At 35.7% G+C, this 22,538-nt stretch overlaps 3 protein-coding genes across 12 annotated transcripts in view; all 3 read left to right on the top strand.

The window, feature by feature from the left end:
* LOC109856781 overlaps positions 1-1,601 on the top strand; it is a 13,874-nt gene extending 12,273 nt beyond the window's left edge. The window contains exons 4-6 of one of the 2 annotated variants that reach the window (XM_020432438.1): positions 34-95; positions 201-338; positions 521-1,601. In XM_020432438.1, the coding sequence (XP_020288027.1) occupies positions 34-95; positions 201-338; positions 521-650 (330 nt within the window). In that variant the 3' untranslated portion in view covers positions 651-1,601. The remainder of the gene's footprint in view (positions 1-33; positions 96-200; positions 339-520) is intronic. The other variant, XM_020432439.1, reaches the window with a different exon arrangement.
* Positions 1,602-5,625: 4,024 nt separating this feature from the next.
* Positions 5,626-8,527, top strand: LOC109856780 (E3 ubiquitin-protein ligase RNF34). Of its 5 annotated transcripts, none has more exons than XM_020432436.1 (7): positions 5,626-5,707; positions 5,811-5,933; positions 6,385-6,577; positions 6,761-6,869; positions 7,134-7,524; positions 7,636-7,813; positions 7,920-8,527. In XM_020432436.1, the coding sequence occupies exons 2-7, from the start codon at positions 5,886-5,888 to the stop codon at positions 8,093-8,095; spliced, it is 1,095 nt and encodes a 364-aa protein (XP_020288025.1). In that variant the 5' UTR covers positions 5,626-5,707; positions 5,811-5,885; the 3' UTR covers positions 8,096-8,527. The 5 variants fall into 5 exon arrangements, with proteins under 5 accessions (XP_020288025.1, XP_020288024.1, XP_020288023.1 ...); XM_020432435.1 differs by having other exon boundaries at positions 5,638-5,740; XM_020432434.1 differs by having other exon boundaries at positions 5,646-5,740; positions 5,848-5,933.
* A 2,223-nt stretch (positions 8,528-10,750) lies between these two features.
* The window catches only part of LOC109856776, a 17,825-nt gene continuing 6,037 nt past the window's right edge, over positions 10,751-22,538 (top strand). Inside the window, exons 1-4 of one of the 5 annotated variants that reach the window (XM_020432420.1) lie at positions 10,751-11,303; positions 11,817-12,471; positions 13,124-14,023; positions 17,652-17,760. In XM_020432420.1, the coding sequence (XP_020288009.1) occupies positions 13,734-14,023; positions 17,652-17,760 (399 nt within the window). In that variant the 5' untranslated portion in view covers positions 10,751-11,303; positions 11,817-12,471; positions 13,124-13,733. Of the gene's footprint in view, positions 11,304-11,569; positions 12,472-12,920; positions 14,024-16,925; positions 17,504-17,651; positions 17,761-22,538 lie in introns of those variants that run through there. The other 4 variants (XM_020432423.1, XM_020432424.1, XM_020432421.1 and 1 more) reach the window with 4 other exon arrangements.

Below are 22,538 nucleotides of genomic sequence, written 5' to 3'. Positions count from 1 at the left end.
GGGAAAGCGTGTTTATTGAGAGCGATTTGCGAGATTCAGGGCCACCCTTTGAACAACTTCGGTCTGATCGGCGAAATGCTGAAACTGTTTCTCACATAAGTCATCTAAAAAAAACAATCAAACAAAATTTTTTCACATTTTTTCATAAAAAAAAAAAAAAAAAAAAAAAAAAAGTAAAACTCCGAATTATATATTTTCAGTGCTAGCCGATCGCCTTTCGCGAATCTTCTTAAGGAATACGTCGAGGCTGAAAACCGCGGAAAATTTCACGGCGAATGCTGGCCCTACTTCAAGGATTGTCCGAAATCCTTATTTCTGCCTTCCACTAACAAATATGAGTTAGTAACATTACTTTTATAATTCGCAAACAGCGACCTGTTGATTGTCACATACATAGAACGATTAAATATTAATTTTATATATCATTAATTAATAGTTAAAAAAACAGACATTTTTTATAAACTTAAATATTAGTTTTTTGTTTATGGGCAAATAAAATCTATTATATTTGTTTTCTTAGAGAAAACTCGGTGCATGATGAGGAGAGGGAGAAGGAGGACGAAAATTGGAATCAAATCTCGAGTGACCTGGAAGAAGATCCTCTCACGAGGATATCGCAGAATATGAAGGATACCATACATCCTATGTAATTTTATAGTTGCGCAATTTATGGTTTATACCATGGACTCTGATACTACGTATATTATGTCTCATTAATTTCGAAGATGAGAAACCGCCAAAAGTTTGGCTAGTCGTCAGCATTTTTTTTTTTTTAATGTTAACACTTGACAAGTGTTATAAAATATTTTAAAATAATAACATTTATTTGTACAGTGTTAATATTAGGTTGTAAATTAAGTTCTGCTTCAATCAAAAGTTTCACGTTTGTCACTTCATTACTTACATTAAGTCCGACGGCTTAAGTCATAAGAAACTTTATATTGTCAGAGAGATAACCAGAGAGATAGAAGAACTCTATCTCCTTCGTTTACTAGCATATATGTGACGGGATATCAAATCAGCACAATAGGAGAGTGTGAATCTTTAACGAGAAATATTTTGAGCCAATAGCGCAAGGTGAACATAATTCAAAACACGAGGAGTAAGAATTTTTCATTATCAGTTCTTCGACTAAAACGTAAACTATTGATCATATCAGACAGAAGAATGTTAAATAAGTCAACTAACAAAATCAGTGAGACAATATTATGGTAATGAAAATTTCTTAAAGTAGTAAAAAGAGAGTGTGTGTGTGTATGATCCTAATTTCATTACTTCAGTCTCATCTCTTTTCATTTTTTTCTGCAAACACTGTTAGATTACCAATTGTTTCGGTCGATGCAGCGAATAACACTTTATCATTTTTTTTTTAATTAAAAAGTAGATTTTGCATTATTTGATACTGATAATCGTTTTTAACGAAAACTTTAGTTTATATCCTGATATTTTAAGCAATTTAGTCATTTAACTGCGTGCGATGCGATTCGTACGTTTAGAATAAACGCGTGATAATCATGCTTGTGTGATTTTATATAGAAATAAGAAATTATAAACTATTTGTTATATTTTACTTTATACATATATATATATATATATATACTTCACGAGTTACTTGTATATATTGTTGCTAATAATCAAACTTTTATTCGAATTATTGTTAATAATCTTAGTGTACTTTTGCGTATATATATATAATTATTTATATATAATTTATTTAATACATATAATTATAATTTAACTTTAATTTTAGAATGTGTGCGGCCGTGTGTACAGGCTCTAAATTTTAATTCTACTTTCTTGCATGAAAGTTCGAATTTAGCATTGATTTTTTATATGTGTATAGTGTCCGATCGGAATTAGTTTTTACAACCAAAACCGAAATCGAAACCGAATTTCGGTTTCTGTCTCAGTTTCGGCCGAAACCGAAACCGAAACCGAAACTTCCTTTTATGATAATCCCTTATTAGATTTTTTTACTTTGAGCCTGTTAATTTTAGCTAGCTGCAGGTGCGTATGTGTTAAAAAAAACCCTTATTCGATAAACGAATAGTTTTATTGCTCTTAGAAAATCAACAAAAAAAAGTATCGCAAACTTTCTTCTGTATGTGGAGTGAGATGTGTACTTCACGCAGACAAAAAGTCATTGATCAATGCAGTCTTTATTATCAATATCAGTACTGTATTAATATCACACAATTATTATTACAGTCTCTTTGACAGTCAAAGTTTTAGTTATAAAAATAAATTAAAACTTGAGTTTGTAACAAAAACTATCAACATGTCAAGTACCTATTATTAATTCAAAGGCATATAATTAAGCATTATCATAATAATAATTATGAAGTTGCCAACAAAAGATAGTTAAAAAAAAACTTTGTACTTAACAAGATTAAGTAAACAAAAACAAACTTTTGCTTTTATCTAAAAAACGAAATAACTTCTATCTAACCTTTGGTTATTATTTAGCGCGACAAGTCGACAACTCACGAACGCGAACGAAATTTCGGTTTCGGTAGTAGTTTCGGCCGGTTTGTTGCCAAAACCGAAACTAAAAAATCGAAACTCCAATTTTGCGCCGAAACCGAAACCGAACCTTCGGTCGGACACTATATATGTATATGTATACATATTTATATATAAAAGATATTGCGTCTTTTTTTTGTTTTATTAAAAGAATATTGTGTGTCAACAATTCTGAAAAACATGCTGCCATAATAAATATAGTGAAGTATTATTTTTATTTTTTATGTCACAATACCACGATTTATTCCGCTTTTTAAATTAGTTATCAAATATACGTGTGAGTAAAACATATTATTTATAAAATATTACACATAAAAAGAGAAAAAAAGATGAGGAGTGAATAAAAAATGATACAATTTTTGATACTTGCCCGCCTCTTTTCACATATATTAAAACTAAGTTAGTCTTGTGTTAGTTTAACTAACACACACAAGTTATCCTACCGCGTCTCTTGTTCCACAACGCAACAAACTTGCTCATGGGCTGCGTTCGGGGTGCACGCTATCAGCGCTATTGCATTATTCTATCTTCGTTTTACATCTAATGAGCAATAAAGATAGAATGATGCAACATCGCTGATAGCGCACTCCCCGAACGCAGCCATGATGTCGCTAGTTCTACTAGTTAAGGTTAGGTTAGGTTAGTTAGGTTATACCACACACACGCACACACTCTAGTGTGATTGGTGGAGGCAAAACTGGAGGCATAGAAAGGGTGTACAAAAGAGTGTACTATATCGTCCCACGCGAGGGGAAGTATTTTTCCTTCGGCAGTCCCTATTACCACACGCCATTTTCCACTAGAAACCTGAGATCCAATCTATATACCGACGCAATCGATAATCATTTTGATAAAACTTTATTACTTAATTATATTAATTTGATTCTTGAGTAAGACAAAAATAAAAACATCTTTTGTAACATCTCGAGTGACGTGTAAAGGGTTATCCTCGGGTTTTAAGTGATTAGGCCAGAAAGAACCAAATTGCAGGATGTTGTGCAAGAAATTAGAGACGTGTATAATCTAGACGTTTCGACTTCTTTTATTGAGTCATTTTGAGTAGTTAATTAACCTTTTCGCTCCGGGGATTTTTCCTTTAAAATTGACCTCGCATTTTAGCCGAAAAAGTTAATAATAACCTGCTACCCCCCCCTTCAAAGTTAATTTTGAAGGTCAAAAAAGTAACCAAGATTTTTTTCAATTTTTTTCCTAAATTTAGTGCATTAAATTGACCTTATAAACATCTATTACGTTCGCTTTTCTTGTTGGTCCATATATGGACCAGTCCCGGAGCGAAAAGGTTAAAAGATTAAATCGTTATATATTATATTTTTGAGAGGCACAGTTGTGTGTCTGACTGTGAAAAGAATCACAAAAACAGAATTTATATATTTTTTGTAATATTCATAATTACAAGTAAACACAAAGTAACAATAAAACGTATAACATTAATGTTATAATTTTCTACTCAACAATGTAACTGCTACGTAGGTACATGTTCCCTAATAGACACATTTGTGAAAATATTGCACAAAAAGGGCATCGTGAATGGCGACGATTTTTTGCAATGATTGCACTAAGATGATTCGCCATAAACGCAACAGTTTTGTCGAAATAAAAAATTTTGTAAATAATATTTGTCAAAAATTGCGAAAAAGTCGTTATGCATTTTCACAGTATATACCTCCAATAGGCAAATTGTGAAAATATTGCACAAATATGACATGAGTGACGACGATTTCTTGCATTTTTTTCATATGCAATCGTATTTCTACATATTTTTTAAACATCACATAGCTGAAATTTGTTTCTCAATTATTGAACAATTTTTTTTTTAATTTAATTTTGCAAATATACTGCTAAGATGATTCGCCATATCGTGTTATTCTTTTGCCGAAATAGGATTTGGAAAGTAATTTTGCAAACAACTACAAATATTTCAGAAAAGATCAATGTTTTTACATCTATTTCCTAAAATTATTCTGTATAATTGCAAATTACAATTTTAGTGCAAGATTTCGTCACATAATTTTGTAAATGGTTTCCCTATCAGGAAGAGCTGTGCTCTTCCGACGAGCTAACTCGGATGCTTCGACCAAAAGAACAGATTGACTATTTTGTTATAGTCTAATAAATAAATCTTATTTTGAATTTAAAAAACTGTTTAAAATCAAAAAAACTTAGTTTTTACTTAAAAAACTTCAGCGTTTAGAAATGTAAAAAAAAAACGGTTTTTATGATGATCAATTAAGCGTTTAAATTTAATAAAATGCAATAGCATAGGGGTAAACAGTACAGTTATTGGCCTCCCAACAGTAATTGGCCATGTATTAAAGAATTAATAAATACTACTATTATATTCTAAATTATAAACATTTTAATATTAATTAAGTTCTTCTGCTCCGAATAAAAGTAATATTATAGTATTTAAAAAGCTCAAAAACTCTTATTGTTATACGACAAACATTGGCCAACCGGCCAATCACTGTTTTTAAGGTTATAAAAACCATGTGACAGTCATTGGCCTCTTATTTTGAGTTATAGATACAAATGTAAGTAGGTTTATTAGTTTTTAATGTGTTATAAATAAAATATTCATTATACTATATCTTCATAAGTCAAAACAAAAAATTTATTATGTTAACTTTTATGTAAACAGATACTATAACATAACTCATATGGCCAATAACTGTCTATTTTGACTATAGGAAATATTTTATCAAATTTTGAATACTTTTTCAAATTTTCTAATAAATTTATTATTTTATTTGCAATTGTTATATAGTTTGTTTGAGCTAGTAATACTGAAGATTTACTTTAAGTTATTAAATTTAATTTTATAATTCACTCTATATAGTGCAGTTTTCCTTAAGTGGCCAATCACTGTATCTCTTACCTCTAATTTGTTTATGAAAACTGCAACCTTCATAAAAAATACAGTGAGACATAAACAATCCTGGTTTGCGGATAGAAGATGCCAAAAAAAAAAAACCCGGTTTGCGGTTTGAGGGTTAACTAGGTATCGGGTCGAGATTTATCCTACAAGGATAACGAGAAAGAGTAAAAGATAACGATATTGCATCTCTTACCAATTGGTGGCGCTTTTGATGTCCGCGATCGTTCAACATCGGCCATACTGTCTCTAAACCGATAACACAACATCACAGTGATATCGATTTAAAAGGTTACGCTCTCGCTATTATGTCGCCTTCACGACGTGCGTGTAGCAATGATTATCTTCTAAATTTATGTAGGATACCTGTAATATTCTTTTTATATTCCCGCAGTTTCGTTAACTGACAGTGCACGCGAAACCGTTTTCAGGGCGACAAAGGGGCGGCACCATCAAAACATCCAGAGAAATGGCTTGTGAAGCATGTAGTGCTAAGTTCACCTTGTTCAAGAGAAAAGTAAGTGCGAATCAAGTGTGAAAATATAAACACACATATTCTCGGCGTTTCCGTAGTATATCTTTGACGATCTGTCGCAGAGCAATACTGTTAATAATTCAAGAATTTCTTGTTGAATTGAACGCGTGTCACTTGGATGATGACAAAATTTTCAATGACAACAAATCCTCTTTTTGTATAAACGTTAGCAAAATGGTATCTCTCTGACGTTTTGTATACTTATAAATAATTTAATAACAATAGAAATTATTAACTTTAATAATAACAGAAATAGTAACTTTATCAAATTATGTTGCAACTTTAAAAAATTTATAAATTTAAAAAATGACATGAAATTGTGCAAAAAAGATTATTTTGTTCTTGAAAATTATATTGTGATTTTTGTTACTAGTTTTTAAAAACAAACATTTGTGCTACATGAATTTTTTTACATTCCTCATATAATTTTTAGAAACAATGTATGGACTGCTTGAGGTACTTTTGCTCGGAATGTGTGATCAAACGACTGGATAAAGTATTTACATGCGATAGTTGTGGTTTGTTATCAAGGAGACCACTTGTGAAGAATCAGATCAGACAAATGCGTTCCAAAGACTTACGTCAGTATCTTGTGGCAAAGAAAGTTTCTGTCAAAGGATGTGTTGGTATGTATCATTAGATATCACTTTTTGACAGTTTTTTTTTTTTTCAGCTTTATGATATGCTTCTTAATAAATACCAAGCTCAATTAAAAATTCTGTAATTTTTTGTATTAATATAGAATAAACTGTATTTACCTGTGACTTACAGTTTGTGGTTAATATTTATAACCGCGTATCTAATTTCAGAGAAAGAGGACTTGGTACATTTACTAATGCTGTTTGCTAATGGGAGTGATCCCTGCTTAAATAACGAAAGTACAAGTACCAGGACACAAACAGCCGCCCAAGAACCTGTGTACGTCACATTTTAAGTAGCAGTGTGTACACTGATACTTGTGTGTGTGTATATATCTGTGATAATGTTGTGAATATTTTTGTCGAATATTTTTTTTTTTAGCTTTAGATTTGACCGCTTTGCCATTTTTCACACTTCTTTGCAGAAAAAAAAAAACAATTGTTTTAAATATTTATAAAGTCTCTGTAAAAGTAAAAATTTCATGTGTACAACATGTGTAATAGAAATAATATCGCGAAACAATTCATGACGATTTAATTCTAGAGTCGATCTCTCTATAAACAGATCAGAAAGTATGCCAAATGTCAGTACCTCAAACAGTGAACAGTCTGGAGATGCGTACGAAGAATCGCAACCCGCAAGAAGCGAAGACATTGAAATGGACGAGGGAGAAAGAATAATTGAAAGTAATGATAATAGTCCGCTCCTTAGTTTTCCACTTAGTAGTGACAACGAAACACCGGAGGAGGAGAGGTCAATAAGAAGAGATAGTGTGGAAATAATAGAAGTTACAGAGACCGATAATGATCCGGTCGTTCCTGAGGCATCGAGTGCACCAGACAATGCACCAGAGCCAATAATTGCGGAGCAGGAAGAAGTTTCTGAAGCATCTAGTGAGAACAAATCGAATATACGAATTACAGAAATTCTCACGGTACGTATAACATGATAAATGTTTCACGTATAAAAAAATGTGTGTAAATAAAATTTATACAAAGTATGTTTATATATATTTAATTTTTTTTTTGTTTTCATTCTTGCGCAGTCCGATAAAGTACAATTATCAGATATAAAAGAAACGTCAGAATTAGAATATTTAAATGTTAAACAATTAAAGAATCTATTAAGTACAAATCGCGTAGATTACAAAGGTTGCATAGAAAGACAAGAATTATTGAATAAAGTGACCAGATTGTGGAACGAGTACAATCAATCTAGAAAAGGTATATAACGTAACTAAATGTGCTATATAATTGTCCGTATATGTTTATTAATTTTCAATAACTATTGTTCTTTATATAACAAGAGAGATGTGATATATTATTACAGAGGTAGAAAATCTGAGCGAGGAAGAACTTTGCAAAATCTGTTGGGACGCACCGATCGAGTGTGTCATTTTGGAGTGTGGTCACATGGCTTGTTGCATCAACTGTGGCAAGCAAATGTCCGAGTGTCCGATATGCAAGCAGTACGTCGTCCGTGTTGTAAGATTCTTTAAAGCTTGATGAGGCAACGACTTGATTATTATTTGTAACGAACTAATCGTTAAAAAAAAAAAAAAAAAAAAACTTTTAAACGTATTTCTTTTTGTTGCAAAAAATAATGTGTTTAAACATTTTTCATTTTTCTGTTACGTTGAAATGTTTGATCCATTATTTCTGAGAAATTGCTAATCTCTCAGAAAAACTCAGTCAGTTTGTCGTCTTATTGTTGATAATTTGCTTCTGTCTAATACATTAATACGATGATCGTGAAAATAAAAATTGTCAAGTTACGCGCGCTCTCAATTGTTCAAACATAATGCAACTTTTACGCATTAAAATATTTGCAATGTATCGCGATGATGACGTTGCATAAAATTAGCACGGGACTACACGTGCGTTTATATTTATAGCTAAAAGCAGAATTGATTCACGATAAAAAAAAAAAAAAAAAAACATCAAACCATTTGTGCAATAAATTACGTGAACAATGAGCAACTTTATGTAAAGCTTTGTGTATTTTGTGTAAAATATGAGCGACTCTTACGTACGGACAGTTCCTTAAATAGATAGAAACTAGCCGATTGGGCTATGAGCCGGAGCTTTCGCCATTAAAAATTTCCTTTTTGTTTTTTTTTTAGACAAAAACTATTTAACAAATAAATGTCTATATCTTATACTGATTAACTTAATTATATGTATATCGCGATATATCTCCGAAACCTTTTAAAAGAGAACATAAAGTTTTTATTTTATGAATATGCGTATTTTTCTAACATGCTCCCAACTTTTTCCTCTCTCTCTCTCTCTCTCTCTCTCTCTCTCTCTCTCTTTCTACACATATATATATAATTCTTAGAAATTTTTATAAATTCTGTATCAATATACGCGGTGTATATTTTTTATAAGAATAAATAAATGTATTCTGATTAAAAAATATTGCGTTTGATTGTAAAATATTGCTTGGGGATTTTAGTTTTTCGTTATTTAATATAATTTTCGGTTTAAAATTGCGCGACGTGACAAAGAACGAAATTTTAAAATAATCTGCGAAACATCCGATACACGTGATACGCGATTGTGCGTTGTTGCAGTTATCGCGCTGACACACTTGAAAAACAGTCATCGCGTTTTATTCGATAAGTTCGGCTTGTGATCGCATAGACGTAACCTTCTCTTCAATCATTTGCGAGAATATCTAATAAATCTTATGTCATATATAAAATATCATGTTTTTCGATAGAAATTATTTAATGCGTGTTAATTTTAAAAAGTAATAATATTAATCAATCAATAGAACTTTTTACATTACACAATAATTTCCATAAATTTATTAATAATCGCGCTTATTAATTAACGCATACGCGTTATTTTGAAATAATTGGGAGTTCTTCACCTTACTTATTAATAAACATAATTGTAACTCGTTAAATAGAGAAGAGTATATTTATTAAATATGTTATATAACTGTTGCGAGATACATTTATATGACATATGATGCAAGATTGTATTTTGGGTACTATATTTGAAAAAAATATTCCGATCCTGTGTTGCAATACAGGGTGATCCAGAACAACCCGTTATCCTTGAAAATACATATTCTCGACTAAATTCTAAGACAACTTTTTATTTGGCAAAATTTTGTCTCAAGCTTACTTTTTGAGTTATTAATCAAAATAGTTGACTTACCACAAGTCGGATGCAAGAGGTAGGCAGGGACGGCGCAACTCACTCAGAGACGCGGGCGATTACGTGTGGTGCCTGACGCGATCAGCTGATCGCTACGCATTTTGTTTCTGTATCTTTTTCTGTCTCTCTCTCTCTCTCTCTTTTTTCTCTTACTTAATTTATTTACTCATTCGCAATTTATATCATTTAATCCGTGCATCACATAAATCACTGTCAATCACGGTGAGTTGCGCCGCCCCTGCCTACCTTTTAAATCCGACTCATGATACGTCAACTATTTTTATTAGTAACTCAAAAAGTAAGCGTCAGACAAAATTTTGCCAAATAAAAAATTGTCTTAGAATTTAGTCAAGAATATGTATTTTCAAGGATAACGGGTTGTTCTGAATCATCCTGTATATACAAGTTTGCGCGGGACGCTCTTTTATTATTCCCTCTCTTCGCTTATTGTCCGCGCGTGTCCGAGAGTGTTCAGTTGTCCGATTCCTAGACGTTTAAACAGAATTAAATAAATCTACACAGGACAATAAAAAATTAAATTTTGTGTGTGCGTGTGTGTGTGTGTATTAAAAAAAAGATTACCTGTATTTAAAAAACATAAAAACCAAATTTCGAACACGACGATATAAAAATTTTCGATTGGATTTTTTTTTATTACAAACTTCATTTACGACAATTACAATAAAAACTACGCGTGACGTGTGATTTTTGATTTTATCTAACGGTGTTAACAAATTTCACATTATTGTAATACATGTACTCGAAGCCGACAGTATAGTAAGTTGATGTTTACTCTGTTTATTCTGAAATGCGCGAGGATCTCTTCAGATAATGAACCTTACTTATAGAACGCGGAGCGATAACACAAGCCGGTGTAAGTATACGTACCCTTCCCTTTCGATTCCCCTATCGGTACGAAAGAACGTACGACGCATTGCGCCGGACGGATCATCACCGGCTTTCGCCGCACACGGTGGGAAAGGTGCGCGCGAGAGAACCCGAAGAGTCTTCGTGAGAGCTTGTGACTGACAGCACCGGCTAGTATATACTTGTGGATCCGGTGCCGGCGGTTAGTACTCGCTCCCCCCGGTCAGTAGCACGGATTTCGGAGTGCGCGCACGACAAAAGAAGGAGCGGGCGCGGCGGGTAAGTTTTGCGGTCGATGGACGTGTGTGTATTCGCGGAGGAGCGAGCGATATATTGGTTGCCCCCGCGCATGGTCCGTGTGTGCGAGATCCTCGTCGTTTTCTGGGACTCCGCGAGGATCAGAGCGGAGTCGTTATCCAGAGAGCTCGAGTCAAGCATCCGTGAAGCTAGACCGTGAAACATGGCCGCCTGACCACCTGACGGACCCGCAGGACTGCGTGTGAGGGATCCTCACGGTGCGTGTATTGATCCGCGTAGCCGCCGATCAACCTCCTCGGATTTCTGCTTGGAAAACCTGCACCAGTCCTTCCTTGCGCGAGTATATGTCCTTCGCCGTGAGGGCGACACAGTGACACGCGAATGGACTCTTCAGGACTCTCACACCAGTGTTTTTTAGGTAATACGGGATAATATCGCATATCCTGCGAACGGTGTTCTCCCGGGGATTTCTTCGGGATTTACAAGATTGTTTTATCGCCGAGAGAGATGTGTCATTGAGACACTTGGGAAATAACATAATCTTTTCTTCCGTTCACGCTCGTCGTGAAACTACAGAATGTGATAAGGACATTTTTTTTAATACCAATGTGAATATATTAATATTCATTTACATTTTTTTATCCTGTGTGCGTGTACACCTTCGTAAAAAAAAAAAAAAAAAAATTATTTTGCGCGGAAATTTGTTTTCGCAGATTTTTTATCTACGTCAACAACAATCGCGACTATTTATCTGTTTTAATACCTGATAGCTGGATACGATTGAGTTTTATCCGAGAGAGAGTTTGAAAAATATCTACACAAGTATCTCGATACTATATATATACACATGTTTATTGTCGCAATGTCAATTGCGGGACGTGTGTTTATGTTTGCCAAAGTGTAAGATATAATGTTGGCCCACTCGATTTAGGAAGTGGTAGGCGTTTCTCTTAACGCTTAACTGACAGTCGTAACGGAGAATCCTGGAGAATCCGGAGGTGGTCCGTTACTCTCCTCGAGAGGAAGAAGAGCAAGAGAGCGAAGCGAAGAGACAAGAGGGAATAAGTACAACGATCCTGTTGGTTTCCGCGAGTTTTATCCGGCGTACTTTTGCGAAAGAGCGCGGCCGCGAACCGTTCGTTCAACGACCACCACCGCACAACAACGCATCAAGAAAGCGCCTCCGCGCGCGCGCGCGATTCTCAAAGCGTGAACAGAGAGCGCGAAGAGAAAAAAATTTATTGAAACCTCCCGTTACCGCGCCTCCCCCCCCGTAAGCCTCGTTAAAAATCGCGAACACGCTTTTTTCTACGTGTAGTTATTGGATACAACAAGACAAGAGAGTATCATGACTCTCGAATTAGCGCGAAGCGAAGGTGTTTGGTTTCGCATTAGCAGCATTTGCGTCTGAGTTGCGCTGGCAGTTGTGTGAAGTGTGTGTGCAACGCGAGAATAAATTTTTGAAAAAGATCAATTTTACGGTGATTGATTTTAATGTGCGATTCCCTCCAGCACGGGGAAGCGCGCGTGCATTGAGGAAGCTCGCGAGAAGGAAAAAAAGAGAATCCATGGTATAAGGAAACAAGGTATTGCATCGCGCATTCACGATCAATCAGAAATTGATTTCAAACCCAACGCGAAGTTTAAATACGATATTTTTATATATTTAATATTTGTCGCGATTATATTTTAAACAAAACTTAATTCAAAGTCTAATAATTTAAACAAATAATTTAAACTAATAATTTAAACAAATAATTTAAACTAATAATTTAAACAAATATACAAAATATGTGTAAATAATCAAAGTATTATTTTTTTTAAAGATATTTATTTTATTATTAGTATTATTATTTAGTATTTAGTTTACATATATTGTGTAGATTTATTTATTACGTGATTAATATAATATTATATGTTGCAATTATTATTAAACGTTGTTTATACTAATATAAAATAATTAACGTATATGTAACATTTATGAATACAATTACATAACAGTTTCAACATTTATAAACAATGTGTATTCTAAAATACAATTTAAGTTTTATTTAATATTTTATGAAATTTTCAATTTTTCTGTCTTTTTTTATTTTATTTTAATATAATGTCTTTATACTATTTCAATATAAGTTTGCTTTACTGTACGAGTATAAGAATAAAGTTTATTTGTAATATATAATATTTACTTTTCTATATTTTGATGGATGGATTTGACTTTTGCAATTTTGAATACAGCAAGTAGAGCATCTGTAAAATGTAGCGTCCGATTGGCTACGCTACCGCACATCCACGGGAATACATCAACTTGTTTCCTTACACCATGAGGAGAATATTGAGGTCGATGTTGAGGCAAGTGAAGAGGAACGGTGCGCGAAAGGTGTCGATCGAGATTTTATAGATCTTTTTATCGCGCGATAGAAGAGGTGGAGAATTGCTCTCGTCGACTTCTTCGATGCCGCAGAATAGCTTCGGCTCATCGATAGGAAAGTACGAAGAGATCAGTCTTCGTAGGAAACAAATTCCCGCTGAGGGATCGATACCGGAACTACGCTGTAATCGGCAGCAATTACGATAAGGGCGGCGATTGCGATAAAAGTATAATATCGAAGTGCACAATTTAGCGAATTAGAACGAGCATCAACGGGCGACCTCATCGCGCGCTTAATTAACGGACCGGTCGCGCCAACCAACCGATTAGAGGATAGCGGCAACCGGAAGTGAGTGCCAGAAAATCGATCAGAAGAGAATTGATTGATTAGAATTTCGGAATCGACCGGATGGGAGTACCGTCGTCGAGTGTGATAATTGCTTTTCGGAGACCGCGCCTTCTGACAGAAAACGCAAGATGGAACGCGGCAGATACATAGCCAGAGAGATGCGTCACTCGAGAAGCGAGGATTTGCTGGGCACGTTTTCCAGATCGCCCAGTCCGTGCGTCGATTTGCCGACCACGGCGTCCGAAGACGACCTGATAGCGGCAAGCGGTCTTCGAGATTCGAGCGCGTACAATCAGGCTGTCGGCGTTGCCGGAGCATCGCGACGCAGCATCCTCGCGACGCCATCCAGAACCGTGGTGGTTCCCGTCGATCCGGAGGATTCCATTCGCGACATCGTCACCGAGAACGATCTCTACAGGTTAGTACCTGGTGGTAATTTTCTCCGACTAACATTGGTTAGCAACCTAAAATATCTCTTCTCATGAGTAAGTTTGTACTGCTGTAACAAAGTTAAGTTGGAGCTATTCAGCACTGCTAAGACCCGCTTCTACTCCGCGCAGAAGTTCAAAAATAACTGCAGTACACAGCGCACATAAATCCAGCAAAACAAAAAAAAACCAAAAAAAAAGCTACAGTTTGAAAAAAAGGATTGCTTGCCATATTATTCAAAATCGTATTTTAATTAGGACACTCTCCACTACCACATACTTGTTTTTTTTTTAAAAATCCTAAGAAAATTGTCGTCAGTAATTTAAAAAAAACCCCACTTCACAAAGGCTCAGCATAGGACATCCATGTTAAAAATTGAAATAATAAATCTTCCATATTTTGGAATTTAACATTGCTACCCCTATTATCCAAAAAGGCTAGGTATAAATAAGATCATAAACTATGTATGTCGCAAATTTAAAGAAAATCCTAAGAAAATCAATAATTCGGAGAACGTTCTTAAGTTAATTGCAAATATCCGAAAAAAATTATTCTAAAATAAAAATAAGAAAGAGAGAGGAGAGAGAAAGAAAGATAACAATTTCTGCGTGACATGCGTTTTGCTCTCTCGATAGCAACGAAAATAACACACACACACAATAGGGGACCAATCAGAATAACATTCAGTCTCTAATAACATTCTATCCCGTTGAGCAATCACGACTCGTGGAAGCCGCTCCTGATCGTTTAACAAACACAATGCTTGTTTCCGTTTCTTGATTACGTAGGTGAATAAATGATGATGATCTCCTTGTGAGAGAGATCCCAAGGTCTACCTTCCTTCGCGTCGCGAGACTGAATAAATTAGAAAAATTATCGTGACAAAAAAATATCCCATTACAAAACTTACGCTAAGTTCAATAACAACACTCTTCTCGCGTTACGAGATTTAGGTGTGTGTTTTTAAAAATTGTCGTCAAAAACGAAATAAACGAAGGGGTCTCTCTTTGTTCTAAAAGCATAATCCAGAGAAAGGAAATTGTGTTCACAAATGACGTGTAGTGTGAAGGGAGAGAGAAGGAGGGGGGGTAAGGTATAATCGATAAAGCATATATTGTGTATCTCTGTTAAATTTATCGTCGCGCAGTATTGCGTGATATTATTCACCGCGTCGACTAATTACTTTCACACTTTATATATATACCTTCGTTTCTTTAATATTAATATTTTCATTCACGCATCGCAACGCGCTCGCATTCACAGCTTTCATAATTACTAGGAAGTTCGCAATTACACACCGCCCGTTTCATTCGAAAAGGATTGCCGTTGCGAATGTTTTCGCGGAGAAAATTTCTAATTCTAATTCCGGTTATTATTATTCCTCCTCGCTGTGCGCGAACCATTCATAAAAAAAAAAAAAAAAAAAAGAGTAAATACTTAATTTTTGCGATTATAGAGAGATACGCGATTAAACACTGCACTAAAACAGCTCGAATTTCTTACGTAAATCTTTTTACGACACTCTCGCTGCCTCACACGTGCGTTGTATAAATATTTTCTTAGACTTAACCCTCTATGGGCCCATGTAACTTTCAAGTCACAAGCTAATATATCCACATTTTACCAAATAGTTTTAGTTTTTTTCACAAGATGATGTATACGTTTTAATTATATAATGCCTCCTGAAATAACCAATAACAATATTGATGACGGTTGGCAGCACCATCAACCTGAAATGTCAAAATAAATACCTTGCAAGTTGTCTGCAGATACAGAAAATTCGGCCCATAGAGGGTTAACGTATTTTCCGCATAAATAGGGTAAAAGACCCAATTACTGTCACCTGAATAATAAACTCTGGCGTTAGCGAATTGTTTTTACTACTTATTTATCAAAAACATGTGTTTTTCTTTTTATCTGGTATTATTCGACGTCTCTAATATAAGAAACAAAATAATACCGCCTCTCAAAATCTCTATTTTTATTTATAAATTTAATAATTGAAAAAGAACGATATGGGAGAGCTATTACTGTCACCCCCTAAAATGAAAGAAATGAGACGCGAATGTTGAGTGCTGGATTTTTTTTGTTATATTAATTGCACTTAAAATTCTATGTTAGATTGTTTTCATGCATAACTTTTTAGGATTTATTGAATATTTTAAATAAAATAGCTTAGGGTGACAGTAATTGGACAGATGACAGTAATTGGACAGGTGACAGTAATTGGGTCTTTTACCCTACGCGCGACAAACACATATAACGTGCAATATATAAAATAAAAAATGCGTCAACACACAATTTCGAAAAGCATTTAAATTTCTGGCGCGTGATATAATCTTAGTTTAGCACGTTTCGGTACGGTAAAAGACCCAATTACTGTCACCTGAATAATAAACTCTGACGTTAGTGAATTGTTTTTACTACTTATTTATCAAAAACATGTGTTTTTCTTCTTATCTGGTATTATTCGACGTCTCCAATATAAGAAACAAAATAATACCGCCTCTCAAAATCTCTATTTTTATTTATAAATTTAATAATTGAAAAAGAACGATATGCGAGAGCTATTACTGTCACCCCCTAAAATGAAAGAAATGAGACGCGAATGTTGAGTGCTGGATTTTTTTTTTGTTATATTAATTGCACTTAAAATTCTATGTTAGATTGTTTTCACGCATAACTTTTTAGGATTTATTTAATATTTTAAATAAAATAGCTTAGGGTGGACGGTAATTGGACAGGTGACAGTAATTGGGTCTTTTACCTTATCTGTACATAAAAAAAAAAAAAAAACAAGAACGCACGCGGGTACCGTGAACATAATAAGTCCAGCGAGAGATTATGTCATCGGCTATTGATTACGTTCGCGTAACGATAGCCTTGATGCGAGGCCTCGTGTTTCCGGGTCAGATGACTTTCGCAAGATCCTCGAGGGGCCCCCGGAGTGTCGAGAGTTGGAACGGGGGAGTCATTTCGGAGTCACTCGCTCGCCGGCTGTCGGAAGAAACGCGCGAAACGGCCGGAATTTTGCTCGCGGAACGGTATATCACTTGTGCGCGAATCAGTCCGAATCGGTCGGACAATCGCGTCGAATGTCGAGCGCGTGAAAGCGAAAGCGTTCGCTCTCCAGGATCAGAGGAGGCGCACCTCGACGTCATTGAGCGAGCGAGAAAAGAAGGAAGCGCTTCTCTCGCTTCTTTCGGCAGCGCAGGTGAAATCGATTTCGTGTGTTGCAACGTGCGAGGTGAGACGCCGTGAGAGATCCTCCGCGGAGTGTGGGTTCCTCCGAGAAGTTTCGAATCGGGACGAACAGTACCGCCCGCACATCCGGTTTCGTTTCTCTACACAACATTACCGGCGGCACAATGGCTCGGAATGAACCGCGAATCCATCGCGGACGGTCGCCTTCTGATGCGATCTGCAACAACGACGATATAACGCGCCGCAACGAGAGACGCGTATCCGCGTACGTGTTGAAACGTATATATTCAACAACATTTGGAGAATAAATTAGATTATATTCTTTTTCCAATCTAATTTTGATCTTTCTTTCGTGTGAAATTAACACGACATTTTTCACAACCAATTTGTTCTTGTTTTTCTGTTTGCCGCAGATACGTATTGTTCAAACGGCATTACGACAAGTATGTGGATCTCGCCGAGAAGTACAAAGAGGCCAAGAGCGTCGCTTATTATCTGGAGGAACGTTATCACGAGATCAAGGTGGGTTAATAATCAAATGATCGTGATTTAATTTAACGTGAAACACGTGTGCGTGTGCGAATTCAACAACAAATTAAATTTCTCGCAATCGTAAATGTAACTTTTTTTTTTTTTTTACAGAACCTACGTTGTTCAAAGCAAAATTTCATTTCTTTTCTACTTTTTCTACTTTCATCACCAATTGCATTGTAACGGATTGTATTTACGATACCCTCCTCTCTCTCCTCCCATCGTGATTTTATACATGTTGAATCTTTTTATAGCGTACAATAAAAGAAAATTGCATCGCGCTTTCCCACGCTGATTCGCGATAGCTTGCGCCTATTGTTCAAAGCCGCGATTCGATAACGCATCTACTCCCACGGTACATTTTGTCGCGCTATTGTTTGAAATAATTTTACAATTTTCAAGACACTCTGCGTATTGTTGTTATCACTCTTTTATTTGGGCCGCATTTTTAATTCTCGCGCGTACGAAATTTATTAATTTGATTGTCAAGGTTGTTCAAAAATGTTTCTTTAAAAAAAAACACAAACTAGGGTAAAAGACCCAATTACCGTCACCTGAATAATAAACTCTGGCGTTAGTGAATTGTTTTTATTACTTATTTATCAAAAACATGTGTTTTTCTTCTTATCTGGTTATTATTCAACGTCTCTAATATGAGAAACGAAATAATAACGCCTCTCAAAGTCTCTATTTTTATTTGTAAATTTAATAATTGAAAAAGAACGATATGCGAGAGCTATCACTGTCACCCCCTAAGATGAAAGAAATGAGACGCGAATGTTGAGTGCTGGAGATTTTTTGTTATGTTAATTGCACTTAAAATTCTATGTTAGATTGTTTTCATGCGTAACTTTTTAGGATTTTCAGGATCCAGTGAGGCTGATGATGATCTAAAAAAATAAAGATCGAAACGTTCCTCTGATCTCCGTATTGGATTCAATTAGATTTTATTTAAGCCACTTCAACCTTGGTTTCTTAGCTAGGAAGGTCTATTTTACCATTTTTAGGATTTATTTAATATTTTAAATAAAATAACTTAGGGTAACAGTAATTGGGTATTTTACCCTAATTTGCCGATTGCAATAATCTCCGATATATAAATTATTTAATCTTCGAAGTTGAAGAAATCCATTGCAAAAGTCATCTCAACTCTGAGAGTCAAACGCGGAAAGTCCGAATTAAAATTTGTCGTCTCAAAAAAAAAAAAAAAAAAAACGTATCTTCTCGCAATGATCTGTCGGATATGTAATCGCTCGGATTGTTTTTTTTCTCTCTGGTATATGTTAAATTTCACTCTTCCTTCATTCAGTCATTCACCGAAACTGATGTGTGTCTTCATGCTCTAGGACGCTCCGCGTGCGCTACACTCGTTTCTCGCGATGAAAAGTAAACGTCCGCCCGCGGTGATAGCATCTCATTTATCGCGTTGCGAAATATAATTGACTCGGAAGTTGCACAGGTATACATTATATATACATATATATATGCATATTTCTCCTTCTCGATTTACCGCCGAGGTTTTCTTTCGCTCGACTCCTTCGTTCGTTTAATTAATTATATACATGGATTTCGTTACGAGAAGAAATATATACGCGCGTATAAAATAGCGTATGTCGTAAGCGAATATTCGCAGCGTCATTAATCAGCGTCATCAGACGGAGACATCTGCGGTTAATCAGAAATGAAAATCTTTCTTTCATAACACAACCGCTGTGCGCGCACACTGTGAAACTCCGAAGTTCGCTTTTTTATTTTTTTCTATCGATGAGCAACTTCAAGATCATTCCGATCGCGAAGTAAAAGCCACCGCGCGCTTTCCATCTCTCGCGTCAGTAAAGAAAAAAAAAAAAAAATCAAGAATCGCGAGACAACATAGAACGGCCAGCAACCGATGAAGCCGAACAAGTGTTTCGAACGTTCTCCGTTCTTTGTTCTCTTCGCGTTCTCTGAAACGCGGAAGACCAATCGCGCGTCGCACAGGCACACACAAACACAACGCGTCGTCAGCGATAGTCATCAGAGATATAAGTCCTTCCGCGATCTCGTTAGTCTCGCCGTTACGATGATGCTATCTCGCCGACTGATTGTGAGTCAGTCTGACGCAGTGAAATCGAGTCTCCTTTCTTGTAACATCGCGCGCGCGCGCGCGCGAGCCGTTTTGTGAAATCGAAAGAAAACCACCTGCGAACAGAAGAATCGAGAGATCGGCAAACCTCAAATCGACCAAGAAATCTGTTATTTCCTTTTAACGAACATAAACATCTTCGTTTATTTCTGTAATAAATAAGTACATGATCGAGTAACATACACGTCTTTCCGAATTGCGTCGCACGTGCGGGGGCAACGGAATGCCAGATGGTAGTATTTTTTTTTTCTTTTTTTTTAGAAAGACGAAACATTTCACGCGCGCGTGAGAGCCCAAGAAGTCGGCGTCTTTGTTTTTTTTTTCGCTTTTTTTTTTTTTTTGCTCTCCTTGGCCTTGTCGCTCGATAATCGCTGACTTGTAAGTCTGCTTTGCCGCGCCCCGTATATAACTCTCTCTCTCTTTCTATATATATATATATATATGTATATATGTACTCTCTTTCGAGACGCTATTCCCAATCAGATTATGTCGGTTTTCTGTTTGAAAACCGCCGTGGTTTCTCGAGGATTTGCGCAATAACGGCAATTAGAATTTTAAAACCTTGGAAATCGGGCAAACAGAAGAATCGACGCGAATGTTCCGGGCGCGAAAGGATCTTACGTGCCCGGACAACCATAAATCTGTCGAAAGACAGATTTTGCCCAAACGCTTGTTACAAATTTTATTAGCAGAAAAGACATCAAATATATGATGCGGAGTTTGTTTTGTCTGGCAATGTTGCAAAATTGCTAACAAAAATATATTCAAGCTTGTTGACAAAATATAACAGCAACTTGCTAGCAAGAACCAAGCAAAACCGTGTCGTGTTGCGCAGATCTTGCTTCGTATTTGGCGTCGATTCGGTTCAAAATATGTTTCAATATGTATCAAGCTTTGTGCTCGGTTTCTGCTAGCAATTTGCTGGTACTTTTTTTGTCGACAAGCTTTGGCGACAAAATCGAAGCCTAATGCGGACACAGTTGATGCCAATTTGCTGAGTATTTTTGCTTAAAATTGCTGACAATTTGCCGGCAAATTGCGAACAAATTGTTTACTATGATGTGATTACTGCTTCGCAGCAGTAGAGCCTGATCGTCGCGCGACGCGATCGAATGACTTTACTTTACTATTTGCATCTTTTTGTTTCGCAAAAATAAATTTCTTGCCTCCGTATGCGACGCGTTGTGATTTATACGATTCCTGTCGAGGAGGCGCGTTGCATTCCGCGACACCGCGACGAGAATTTATATTACGTCTCGTAACGGTCAAATCATTCGAAGTATGCTAATATTCCCGGAGATGTTCGCCGGCCGTAACAACACCAGATAAAAAAAAAAAAAAAAAAGAACACGCGCGGCCAGGATATGCTATTCTCGTTACTCTACTTTTCCTGCGGCACGCGGTATAATGTATATCCGTCTGCGGGTCTGTTCGTCCTCCGTCTCTCTCGTGTAATTCCTCCTCCGTTGCAACGCCTACTTGTCGCCCGGATTTTTTTTTCAGATCTCGAACTGGAGTTGACGGACGCGCGCTTTCGAGGACGCAGATTTTTTTCCTCCTCCGCCCACACGGATTCGCATCCTCAAAACGGACGCGAATCTCCGTCTTGTGATTTCGTATTTCATCGACTATATATATATATATATACGCGTGTTTCGATAGATAGAAATTTAATCTATATCACGTGTGTATGTGTAAAATAATAATATTTGCTACATTACTTTTATCACATTGTCTTATGATAATTTTAAATATGACTTCACACGTAAACATCGTTGTAGTATGAAGGAATGAGACAGAGTTAGGTACGTTTTTTTATATATGTTTTTATATTTTTAATTTATTTGCTTATCTGTTGTATAAAATTTAAACGCAAAGAAAATGTATTTACTATATTATACGCATACACATTGTAACAGTTGCACTGAAGATGGTTTAAGGTATTACTCTTGATTGTTTTCTAATTTTCAGTTTTACTTTAAACTTTTACACAATGTTTAAAAACTTGATCTGTGAACCCCTGAATTTTTTCAGATTTTTTTACCGTACAGTTTTTGAGAAAATCGAAAACGAATTTCGCATGATTTAACGTGGAAGTGATAGGGAGAATGAGGAAATCACGTGGATTTACCTAAATATCTAGAGTTCAAATTTTCAGATTTGGCTAAAAATATTACTACAGCTTCTTTAGACTATAAAGAAAATATGTGTGAAAAATCAGACGCCTGTACCGTACAGTTTTTCAGTAATATAATTAAAATAACACAGAAAACGAGCGATTTTATGATTGGTATGAGAAAGAGCGACGTTGCCATTTCCTCAATTGGAGTGAGATAGAACTATCTCCGCTCCCTCGCGCCCGCGGGGACGTGAGGGTAATACCTTAAATAAAAACCGAAACGTCTGTGGATATCATTGAATAATTTTTTACGGCACAACGTCCCCTGCTCATATTGGTTCCAACAACCCTAAACAAGCGATACAATTTTTGGCATAACCAGCAGGAACCCGAGGAATCACCTCGCTATCAAATTAATAATAATATTTATAAATTAGTAATAAACAAAACGAAGATTCTTTTCGACGGTTCTGGAGTCTTTTATAAATATATTATTTCGACATGTGTGTGTGTGTGTGTGTGTGT

This window comes from Pseudomyrmex gracilis, unplaced genomic scaffold (genome assembly GCF_002006095.1).
Source record: "Pseudomyrmex gracilis isolate BER0280 unplaced genomic scaffold, ASM200609v1 scaffold_135, whole genome shotgun sequence".
In the NCBI taxonomy this organism is placed as follows: Eukaryota; Metazoa; Arthropoda; class Insecta; order Hymenoptera; family Formicidae; genus Pseudomyrmex; species Pseudomyrmex gracilis.
This window is presented reverse-complemented; position numbering and strand designations above follow the sequence as displayed.

Coding starts and splice junctions, on each gene's coding strand:
- LOC109856780 (XM_020432432.1), top strand. CDS start 5,725: ATGTCGCCTTCACGACGTGCGTGTAGCAATGATTATCTTCTAAATTTA. Junction 5,934..6,384: donor TCACCTTGTTCAAGAGAAAA/GTAAGTGCGAAT, acceptor TATAATTTTTAG/AAACAATGTATGGACTGCTT. Junction 6,578..6,760: donor TTCTGTCAAAGGATGTGTTG/GTATGTATCATT, acceptor ATCTAATTTCAG/AGAAAGAGGACTTGGTACAT.